This window comes from Tiliqua scincoides, chromosome 4, assembly GCF_035046505.1.
Source record: "Tiliqua scincoides isolate rTilSci1 chromosome 4, rTilSci1.hap2, whole genome shotgun sequence".
In the NCBI taxonomy this organism is placed as follows: Eukaryota; Metazoa; Chordata; class Lepidosauria; order Squamata; family Scincidae; genus Tiliqua; species Tiliqua scincoides.
Window position 1 is genome coordinate 14242671 of NC_089824.1, and position 12085 is coordinate 14254755.

Here is a 12085-nt window from a genome sequence, read left to right on the forward strand (position 1 = left end):
CGGGGGGGGGGGGGGGTCACACATGTACAGCCTACATGCTGAGTTCATCTGTAAACTGGGTCTTTGCTACTTCAGAATTTTTGTTCCAGGAAGCTCAGGATCTCATTTTCTATACACATCAGTTTTATACCTGCTTAATTCTAGTCAGAGATGGAATTTCTTATGAGCCATTGCCAAGGCCACAGACTTGTCACCCATTTGCACACGCACAACTTGCAAATACAGCTGTGATTCATTTTTTGATGGATGGCTTGAGACCCTCATTAATTCACCTGTCAATGAATAAATGAGGAAAGCAACAGGCTATGCCTGGGTGAACCTACCCTTTTACATAGATGTCACTTGATTTTTGTCCAGTGAAGATATTCTCATCCTCTAAAATGACATCTTCTGTATTCCAGATTATGACTCTCAGTTCATAACTGGGGAAAAAAAAAATCACAGAAAGGAAAAGAATTGCTATGGAATGTAAAGTCATATTAGGACAATATTGTTTGCTTATTTACCGTCAATACTTCTGATTTTTTTGCGACAGATTCTAAGACAACAGTATCTAAACAGAAGAAAATTAAGTGAATTTGAAGAAGCCAAGGCCTGGTCTCTTTTGCTTTCTATAGAATGAAAGACTGTCTTCATAGTTAATAAATGCAAAAGAATGCCTTGGAACACATGTACACTTAAAACGTATATCTGTTCTATTATATGAAGGTAAAAGTCATGGCTTAAATAATGCTGGAAAATGTTAAGAATGTGGCTGAGATGTCTATTAGAGATCCCTACTTTACTCACAGTTCCCAGCATTGCCTTGAAGAGGAAATGAATTTTAAACCAGTTTAAGTCTGGAGTTTATGGCCCTGACTTGGCTACGCTCATTTGCTTTTGACAAGTTTTCCATGGCCTGATAGACAGTGAGATGGCATTTTGAAGGGGTTGAATTAAGTGTAAGGATGAGACATAAAGCAAGAACATTTGCTCAGCTCCAAAGACCCCAGAGGGATATATAGTACAACACCACTTTTAGTGAACCATCTCAGAAATCACCTGGGGTTACTGGTCTGAAAACAACCTCTTGTCAAAATGTTTACACCTTCTCTGTGCAAGGAATTACGCAATAGTGTTTTCAAACAGGGAACTCCCCAACATGCATATCTGAGGTGAACCAAAGGGGTAGAGAGTAGATTTCCATTAGCGTCAAAAGACACCATTTCCCTGTGGTAATTTTTCAGGAGTTGCTGAAAAATGGGGTGAAGTATTCATGACTTTTCAGGAAGAGTTCCCCTGAATAGGCTTTGTTTATCACCAGTGATGTTTAAACACAAAATCAAATCAATTAAGTAGATTAAAAATTTACAATAAATATAAAAATTTATTTAGACTAAAGAACCACCCTCCTAACTCTCCAAGCAGTTGCTGATCTGTTTAAAAAAAACATTCCCCAAACATCCCAAAGACTGTAATCCTATCCTCGCTTACCCAGGAGTAAGCCCCATTGTCTATCATTGTGAAAAGCATATACATAGTAGCTTGTTAAAAGTACAGATCTGTCACATTTCCCCAAATGCAGTCACATACCCTGGTAGCAAAAAATAAAATACACATTGAAATGAGTGGGGACCCACCTGAAATTGGCTCACAACCCACCTAGTGAGTCCTGACTCACAGTTTAAGAAATACTGGCTTAGATTAAGACATCTGAATAAAAAGGAATTGCCATGTAGGCTGTTTCTTTAGTCCTTCATTAATCCTTCATGGACAAAGACAGAAATTTTATTTTAAAAATACTAGATTTAGCTAAAGACTGAACATCACTGATGTACTAATTTGCTTCCATGGAGCTACCCAGATTGAAAAATTGCTGTCCAAAGCTCTCATTAGTTTCATTTGAAAGGAACCTTGAATTTTTCTTGGCTTATCTATCTGTTCTGTATTCAGCACACTCCTTGGCTGACTAGCCTATTTGATGTTTTGTTATCTGAAATTATGCAGCCCAAGTATTGCTTAATTCCTTCAACTTCCAAGATCCAAAATGAAATAATGATGTGACTTAAAAGCCAATGTGCGGTTCAAGAGATCCAACTGTCTTATGTGGGCTGGTACAAATATTCTTAGCAGCTAAAGAGAGAGTAAGATTAAAACCCAACAATTTCTGAAAAAAGTGTACAATGGAGAATAATAGTCTGGAGACAGACAATTTAAATGAGGGCTAACTGCGCATAGCGTGTTTAAGCTCTTGTCTCTTGTAAACAGATCTTGTGGGATTTAAAAACCTGTTCAAGCAAAGGCAACTCTGGGACAAAAATGGGCCAGCACCAGCTTTTAGAGGGTCCTCAAGCATCTTGGCTCAGGAAGGCCTCTTAACTATCCAGAGACAGGAGAAAGTAGAGACACAACCTATGATGGTTGGAAAAAAGAATGAGCCATGAGAATGAAAGAACTGGCTTTGATTGCTTGTGCCACCCTAAGGGGCACTGAGCTACACAGAGCATATCAGACAAAGCATACTCTGCTTCTGACCTGGCTAGACCCAGTGCAAACAGAGGGCCAAAATAGCAGGCCTGGAACTCAGGTTCTAGATCTTAATGGTGGCACTGCCCAACCACACCAGCATGGGACTAAAGAAGTGTGTGTGGGCACAGACATCCTCCAACCAACTCTTCAAAAAGGTATTGTCTATCTTTAGCCTAACTTTATAAAGCACCACGGCTAACAATTCTACAGCTAGTTATTTGCTAATAAAGTGAATACCCTGCAGTGGCATTTTTCTCACCAGGTCTTTTTAAATGCATTTTTACAAATGGCTCCAAGAACACTTTTTGGAGTGTAATATGCCACTTTCAAAGTGCAGGACAAAGTGTAATATGCCACTTTTTAAAGAGGAGTGGAAAGCAGAAGGAAGCCACACCTAGAGTATTGTGTCCAGTTCTGGTCACCACATCTCAAAAAGGACATAGTGGAAATGGAAAAGATGCAAAAGAGAGCAACTAAGATGATAACTGGGCTGGGGCACCTTCCTTATGAGGAAAGGCTATGGCGTTTGGGCCTCTTCAGCCTAGAAAAGAGGCACCTGAGCGGGGACATGATTGAGACATACAAAATTATGCATGGGAAGGATAGAGAGATGCTCCTTACACTCTCACATAACACCAGAACCAGGGGACATCCACTAAAATTGAGTGTTGGGAGGGTTAGGACAGACAAAAGAAAATATTTCTTTACTCAGCGTGTGGTCAGTCTGTGGAACTCCTTGCCGCAGGATGTGGTGACGGCATCTGGCCTGGATGCCTTTAAAAGGGAAGGAAGGAATAATCTGAAGGAAAAATCCATTATGGGTTACAAGCCATGATGTGTATGTGCAACCTCCTGATTTTAGAAATGGGCTATGTCAGAATGCTAGATGCAAAGGAAGGTACCAGGATGCAGGTCTCTTGTTATCTGGTGTGCTCCCTGGGGCATTTGGTGGGCCGCTGTGAGATACAGGAAGCTGGACTAGATGGGCCTATGGCCAGATCCAGTGGGGCTGTTCTTATGTAAGCTGATTTTAAAATGAAAACAGATGCTTCAGTTGATGTAAGTTTTTAAATTTGAAATTGCACCTGCACCATTGTGACTTGCAAAATACAGAAAAGTCAACGTAAGCATTCTTTGCAAAAGCAGCCTAGGAAAGATGCAAAGACAGAAAGTGAGTGCGTAAGAAATTACCCTTTGGGTTTTCTAGGTGAAATATCAACAGGTGGGCCTGGGAGAGGCATATCTTTCGGAAACATATCCACCCACATCTGCACACGGCCCTTTAAGGAAGGAAACACATAAGATGCAGTTTGGCACTCTACTTTGGTTTAAAAAAAGGGTGAATTTCTGATCAATAATCACGTTTCTTAAAATTGTGCATTTTGGCTTCAGTCTGTGATTCTGTTATTATGTTTACCCATCTATTAGTTCTACCACAACAAAAGTGCACAGTCTCTACATTCTGAGACGGTATGAATAGCTCTGCTAAGAAGGCAAGGCAATATCTTCCAGTTTCCCTCCCTTGCCATCTACCTAGGCTGAAGCATTTACCTGTTCCATGCCAGGTTTGTCTTTGTGATAGAGAGGCCGAGTCTCAATATGTTCAGGCACCAGCTTGCACCCAGCTACGGGTATTTCATTCCAAGAACGTAAAACCTTCAGCGCCAGGTGTTCATATGATTCAACTGGGTCCTCTGAATGGGAAAGACCATCAGAGCAGATTTAGCACATGAATCTGTACCTTAATGTGTCCATGTCAATTAATAAAGGTGCTCATTAAAAATCTGTTTTCATTTAAAGATACATTTAATGACACTGAAGATGCATTTAATGGTGTGCATGTGCGTGAGAATAACTAAAGGAACAAGAAAAGGCTTCATGCACAAAATGAAATTTGTATAAAAGACTGAACGGTTGTAAATAGCTAGGGCCCAAACTGATCCAACTTTACCAGTACCAATGCAGCTGCCGCATAGCCATAAGGGAAAAAAATTCCTTTACCTCGAGGAGGCCTCCGTGATTGCCACCCCCCCCAGCACACGCTTATACCTACTTCTGTTGCCTGTTTACTAATCACAGAAAACAACAATGCAAACTAAAGAATTCTTGAACTTGTAATTCTCCCCCCCCCACTTATTGTCACTTATTTTATAAAAGTTTAAAAAAGAAAAGACCACACATCTCATTACACTACAGGTTCTAGTACTTAGTCATCCTCCTTCAGGGCTTGTAGCTCTTGAGAGAGATCAGATCACACAAGGTGGCACACATATCTCTGTCTTTCAAAATACTGCTCCTAAAGCTCTCAGGACAAGTATTCATACCCTGTTCTAAAGAAGGATTTGGGCCAGCAGGTCACTTTGAGGAGGTTGCTTGTTCTGTGCAAAGCATGATCTACAACTTAGCCTCAATTTTTTTTTGTTTTGGTATTGGACATAGCCCAGAACAGGCTCCCCTTGACCTCCAGACCTAGGTAAACATACCTCTGTTATTAGGCTTTGTCTAATGACATAGAGATAGGGATAAATAATACACAATATAGTTACCATTCTCATCTTCCTGGAAGACTGTCTGCCCTGTAAAAACTTTGTCCCCAACTTGTATCTTCCCAGGTTGCATGTAGGGCCCACTTAGCCTGTTATCTCTGCATAGTTTGGTGAGGATCTCTGTTGGCTTGGTGGCATCTCGCCAGGCATTGTATCCGTCACTGCAAATGAACAGATATTTCATTTTTTTGAACTTTGAACAAAAACATTGAACAGTTTTTGAAGGATGGTGTGGTGCTCAGGGTCTCAGTGTTTTTGATAAGGCTGTGACATGCAACTGATTTTTGACAAGAACTATATTATGAATTGAGCCAGAACTGAAAAGATAGCGACATTGGCTCTAACTGACTATCCAAAGAGAAAAAGACACAGAACCGGTGGTGATGGGGGCAAGGAGGAAGACAGAATGGGCTTGGGAAAGGGTCAAGTTGGCAGATTTGGTGGCAGGGTGTCCACTTATCCCTGACCCCCTTCCCAAGCCAGATCTGCCTTCATAGGTCAATGCGGACTTGCACGAACAATATCACTGGCAGTGGTCTGCATTGACCCACAGTGTCTATTATCCCAGTGCAAGGGAACAAATGTTCCTTTAGCCTGAGGAGCCTTCCCAATGCTGAAACACCCCCCCCCCCCCATGGGTTTCAGCAGATGCTGCACTGGTGCTACACAGTACCTCTGTGTGGTGAGTTACACTAGATTGAGCTGCCTGTCTCCAGTTTAACTGTACCAGTTAGATACAAAGCAAACATAGGCAATTTTATTATGGCCTTATCTACACTACAATCTTCTATTAGTTATACACCAGTGTAATGAGTGTAGTGTAGTCTGAGTTGAGAATTCTGTTAGAGATCTGTAGCTCTTTGCACAAAAAATAGTTTCCGAAGTTTTTTGAGAAGAGAGAATTATTGTTAATCTAGCTGAAGTCTGTATTGTAGATATGCCCCCTATTTTAATAAAACTTTTGATAAGCGGTTGCTATTGATTTGTTGTTGGTAAGGTGAACATTCATTTCAGGTTGGAGCTCCTTAAACTCTGTTGTGGAAACAACTCAGTTTTGATAAAATTTAAAAAACTACAAGACTGGAAAGCAGCACTAGAGACCTATCAATAGCTGGCAACATCCAGCTTCCACTGTAAGTTTCTACAGAGCATGCTCACTTTATACTCATAGACTGTCCAGAAAAAAGCTTACATTTCATACTGACTCTGTAACCCGCAGGTAGCTCGGTGCCTGCTGTAGAAACGGTTTTCCAAATCAATTTTAGTTTCTCCAATGAGGTCATCTGAACCAACCAAGTCATGGTCATAGATCAGGACTGAAAGCAGGGATTCCTTAGGGAAAGTTGCCTGAATTTCAAATGACCTAATGTGAAAAGATTACATCAATCAAATAATTATTAGATTGTAACCCTAAACACACTTTCCTCAAATAAGTCTCGCTGAAATCAATGAGATGAATAGTGCAAGCCTATACATATCTACTCAGAAGTAAGTCCCATTATGTTCAGTGGGGTTTACTCCCAGGAACATCTGTATAGGACTGTAATCTTAGGCTGCAATCTTGTACCAGGGAGTAACAACCCAATCCTGAGCTGCTGGCACCAAGGAGGCATTCGCACAAAGCCAGCCCAGCATTGGCCTGGTACTGACTGCAGCAAGCGTGTTTTATGGCATGTTTGTGACAGTACACATAGGTGGTGGGTTGGCAAACGTCGAATATGATCGGGCCCTAAGATCAATTGAATTTCATAGGACTTACTTCTGAGTCGACATGACTAGTTTGCACTGTTGCATCTGAAGATGCTTAGGAATGGGGTATTAACTATGAACGCCTTGTTCAAACATTGTTTAATCAAACAGCATCACGAAGCAGTTACTAAAAAGCAATGCATGAAAATTAAATTCAATAGCGATAATATAGCTGCTTTCAAAAAGTCATAACAAAAAGGAAAAATGATTGATTTATATAGATATATTTACAATAAATCACATTTGCTTCATCATTTTCAGCTTCTATAATCCCATGAAATTTAGCAATGTTGCATGCCGCAAACATTAGACATTAGAGGTAAATTATCGTAGATAAATCATTTTGATTGGACATTATAGTAAACAAGTTTACAATAAATCGCCCCAAATTAGGATTTACAGCACACTCAGTGGCATACATTTTTAGTTGACCAAGCTCCACAAATATAAAGACATAGCTGTACTGGAATTCTAAGATAGCTTCATTCTATGTACATAGGAATTTTAGGGTCAAGATAACAGGCAGAAAGTGCAATTGTGTGTGTTTTTTAATTAGCATCAGAGAGGCATGAAAGGGGAGGAACTAGGGAAGTAAAGAGGCTTTAGGACTTTTGGCATCACTATAGTTCTGATCAGTGGCATAACCAGAGGGGGTGCAAAGCACTGTTTTGCAGGGAGCCTCACTGCAGCATGCAAACGGCCTCCCTCAGAGCCATTCTGGGTGGGGGGAGCAAAACGGAGGCATACATTGTTTTGTCCCCTTCCGCCTGGAATGGCTCTAAAAGGAAAGGGGAGGGGCTGCTTGCAGGGAGGCTCCTTGAAAAACTTAGTGCTTTGCACCCGCTCTAGCTATGCCACTGGTTCTGATTGGAGTCATGCCCCCCCATATGCTTTTATGTGTAACACTGGCTTGATGAGTGCTTCTTCTATATAGAATAGTGCAAGGGGAAAGCACAATCAACTTCAAAACCATGGCAGGGCACAAAGTCCAAAATCCTAAAGCCCCACTACTCTACCCCATTTTGTAGCCCCCATTGCTATTTTAAAAATAAAAATAAAACCTATTTAAATAGAAAAAGAAAAACTTTCCTTTGCACATTCTGCACTGTATATGATCCTTAATGCGAAAGGGGTAGTTGTCCGTTCATGAAAATAATTCTCTAAAGCAGGGGTGCTCACACTTTTTTGGCTCGAGAGCTACTTTGAAACCCAGCAAGGCCCGGAGATCTACCAGGGGGGAAGGAAGCGTCTGACAGACACCCCCTTTGATGTATGGAGCACCTGCTGGACCAGGTCAGAGGAGGCCCACCAAGTCCAGCTTCCTGTGCCCCACAGTGGCCCACCAGATGCTTCAGGAAGCACACGGGAGGCCTCTCCTCTCTCCCCACCCCACATACTGGGGGCAGCCACAGGTCCCCCCAAGAGGCACATGCCCAGGCTTGCTGCACTACGGGGGGGAGGAGCTTCCTACTCCCCGCCCCCCAAACTCTTTGTGGCTGCGCCCCAAGACCAGCAGGGAGAGGGAGCGTCGCAGGTCCTCCTCGGAAGGGGCGGGGGGCTTCCCCGTTTCCATGGAGAGGGGCTGCGCGTGCAGGCGGCAGGGGGGTCGTCTCACCTGTCAGCCCCGACCGAGGGACTGGAAGGGAAGGGGAGGGTCACTCAGGGCCTCCTGCAGCTACCGCCATCAGAGAGACTCCATCTCGAACTCCTGCCCCCTGAAGAGCAGCTAAAGTGTCAGTTTCAGTGTCAGTTTAGTGTCAGCTAAATAGTCAATAGACGAAACTGACATATTAACAGTTTGGAGAGACAGGGCTCCGCGATCTACTCATTTTGCCTCGCTATCTACCGGTAGATTGCGATCTACCTATTGAGCACCCCTGCTCTAAAGCATGTAATATTTTAATGCAACATAGATATGGTGGAAAGAATGAAGTTTGGCTTAGAGCTTCAAACCCTGAAAGTGCTCTCAGTCTGTTTTTCTAAATATATTTTTTTGTATGTGTTCATGTTCTAAGCTGTAATCTCTTACATTTAGGGTCAAAGCTAATGTTCACTCTTTTGTTTTTAAACCAAGATATCCCGCTTTTTTAATTTGTATTCATTGCCTGTTCTAGCAGACATGTTTTTATTTTGTTCTCGTTTAAACCACTCAAGAAAATTGTCATGAGAATTTGTAGCTTAACAGGTGTTAGAAATCTAATACAAGCTGTAGAAGTTCCTGATGGAATGCCTGACAAGCACTATTACATCGCTTCTTGGGTCTGGTAGTTTAACCCACAGAGATTCTATGCTGGAGGAAGTCCTGCCACCTTCAATCTCAACTTTGCTAGATTCTACCCCTTCTTTGACATAAATAGCCACTCCTCCTCCAACACGCCCCTCCCTGTCCCTCTTATAGAGTTTATAGCAGGGGTGCCCAAACCCTGGCCCTAGGGCCACTTGTGGCCCTCAAGGCCTCTCTATGCGGCCCTCAGGGAGCCCCTAGTCTCCAATGAGCCTCTCAGCATGAGGGCAACTGCTCTCATGAGGGCAACTGCTCTCAGCATGAGGGCAACTGTTTGGCGTCTCGAGTGAGCTGTGGGATGAGGGTTCACTCCACTGCTTGCTGTTTCACATCTGTGATGCAGCAGCAAAGGAAAGGCCAGCCTTGCTTTGTGCAAGGCCTTTTATAGACCTTGAGCTATTGCAAGACCTTCATTCATTCATATAAGTTCATCTTTAATATATTCATTTATGTAAATTTATTCAAATTTGAAATGTAAATTAATTCAACCCCTGACACGTTGTCAGAGAGATGATGTGGCCCTCCTGCCAAAAACTATGGACACCCCTGCCCTAGGCAAACGAACAAATGTGTTATTACATGGGAATTAGTTCCAAAAACTAATTTTGGAAGGTGTTGTTTGAAAGCATGAGCATGAAAACTGAATAATCTGCTATAAGACAATTGTTAGGAATTTAATAAGAAGTTTTAAAGCACCTAAACAGACACGTACCAATGTTAATAAATGAACTTTGTCTCAAATAATGGAAAAAACATCTATAACTAACTCATTGAGTTTGGAGCATGATGAAAATCTAAAAGAACCCACCTTCCAAAAACTGGGTTTAACTGCTTGGGAATATAATTGTCTCGGTCTTTAATTTCTGTTTTGCCCAGTCTAAGTACAATGTAAGGGTCAGATTTGCCATCTGGATCAGCCGGACTAAGATTAAATGCCTGAAAAACAGGAAACGAAGTTACTTAATGTCAAACTCTGCAATTAAGAGCCCAATCCTATCCCCGACCATCTTCTACCATGCACCTTGTTCAGAGGTTACAAGAAAAAAGAAAGCAGCAGGAAAAAAATTATTCTGCTTTCTTCTTCGTTCCACTGTATGGTATATGTGATCTCAGCCACAGTGAGATCAATGAACTCAGGAAGACTCAGCAAGGGTTCATGGGGTTTTACTGCGGTTGAGATCATATAAAAAGCAAAATAGGGGAAACAGAAGCAGATGTCACTTGTTCTTTGGCATGCTCTGCTTCTTTGTAAGCTTTGAACTTATTCTTACATAGGAAAGAGAGAGTCCAATCTATTTTGAAAAAGGAATCTTGCATTACTGTATGGCTGTAATAGAAGTTATACTTACTGCCACAACATATACTCTGATTAGAACATTTACGGAGTGATTTGGGGGTATTCCCTGAAGAATCTTCGGCTGCCCCCCATCTCCTGAGCAGCAATCGTCTGGACTTTTGTATATGCAGAAACAGCCCTGTTGAGATGCAATGTGAACATTTTAAATAAAGCCAAGCCCAAACCAGACAATGCAGATCAAGTGCCATGCATGCAAAGAAGACTTCACAAACACCTTCAACCCTTATTTCAAAAAGAAATTACACACTATTATGTCAGTTCTCTATTTCACTTCCTGGAAATGATTGTAACGTTTACAATCATTTGTTGTTGTTTAGCAAGATTTTCAGATTCCTTGCAAATAATGCTCAGTATTGTATTGTATGGGTATGTGTCACAGTTGTGGGTGTTCAGCATTGTCTGACTACAAATCTAATGAGATCATAAGACTTTTTACAAGCTAGGCAAGAATGTTGGACAAAGCACACCCCATATCACTTCTCACTACTGCCCACTGCTACTCCACTGCACATAATCTGAATCTGTGTCCTGCTTGCGGGCCAGGTGCACAAAGTCAAAAATCCCCAATCACACTTCAGTAAATATCTTGTGTATTTTTGAGCAGATTCATCCATCATAAGTCCCAATCCCACATATACAAACCAACGGGCAGCCCAATCCTAACTTGCGCTGGAACAGGCAGGCTGGCGGGTCTGTGCTGTATCCAGCACATTTCAGGTTGCTCGTGGTTCAGCCTGAGCCAAGGAAAGGCTTCTCCCCTTACCCCGGGGAGAGCAACAGCAGCCCCAATGTGGTTACTCAGATCTGCTCCACTTAAAGAAGTGGCGCAAATCCAAGCAGCCCAGGTCTATCCCGGACCACTTGGGAATGGGGCTAGGATCCGGCATATGTGCTGGATTCTGGCCCTGCCTCCTGCTTCCCACCCACCAACCCACCCCCAAGGACCACCTGCCATCCGCCCTCCTCTGGCCCCAAAAGGTCTCCCTCTCGTCTCCTCCCTGCCCTCCCCACACATCCCAGATCCCTGTGCCAATCAATCTCGGCCAACGCAAACTCACTGTCCTCAGGATCTGCATCAGAGTGGGGAGTCCAGAGCACATCTGTGCCTCTCTCTCCTTAGGTTGGCGCGAAAGTGCTTTATGGCACTTTCACAATGACATTGGGTTGACACAAGGGACTTGCATTGGCCCAAGGGTGCCTTTGGATTGTGCCCTTAACATTACTGTGTAAAACGAACGGCTGTTAAACATGGCTTTCTCTGTATCACACACTGTAATCTATCTTTGAAAATACCTTAAACTTTCCGACTATTCTGTCCTCATAGTCGCTGTGATCTTCATCCACAGACTTGCCTCTGAAGAGTTCAAATGTCTTTACCCAGTCTTCAAAATTGTTAAATTCACTCTCCAGATCCCCATCATATATCTTTGGGGGGGAAAAAAATGTTCGGTAGTCACAGTTTTACAGTAATAACAGGCCTAATTTGTTCCAAGGGAAAAAAAATGAGCAGATTGGAGCTTCACTCGTTAAGAAGAAAGATTGGAATAATTGAGTTGTTTAACTGGGGAAGTCTTTTAAAACAGGCATGAGATGTCTAGGGTACCATCTATGCTCAAGCACAATTCACAATGAGATATGGTG

At 42.4% G+C, this 12085-nt stretch overlaps 1 protein-coding gene across 3 annotated transcripts in view; it reads right to left on the reverse strand.

Moving 5' to 3' along the window:
* The window catches only part of FER1L6 (fer-1 like family member 6), a 106102-nt gene that overhangs the window by 19881 nt on the left and 74136 nt on the right, over nt 1–12085 (reverse strand). For 2 of the 3 annotated variants that reach the window (XM_066623238.1, XM_066623239.1), the window contains exons 30-37: nt 11738–11869; nt 10437–10562; nt 9896–10023; nt 6247–6417; nt 5055–5215; nt 4060–4202; nt 3700–3788; nt 324–422 (exon numbers count right to left, since the gene is read on the reverse strand). In XM_066623238.1, the coding sequence (XP_066479335.1) occupies nt 324–422; nt 3700–3788; nt 4060–4202; nt 5055–5215; nt 6247–6417; nt 9896–10023; nt 10437–10562; nt 11738–11869 (1049 nt within the window). Of the gene's footprint in view, nt 1–323; nt 423–3699; nt 3789–4059; nt 4203–5054; nt 5216–6246; nt 6418–9895; nt 10024–10436; nt 10563–11737; nt 11870–12085 lie in introns of those variants that run through there. The other variant, XM_066623240.1, reaches the window with a different exon arrangement.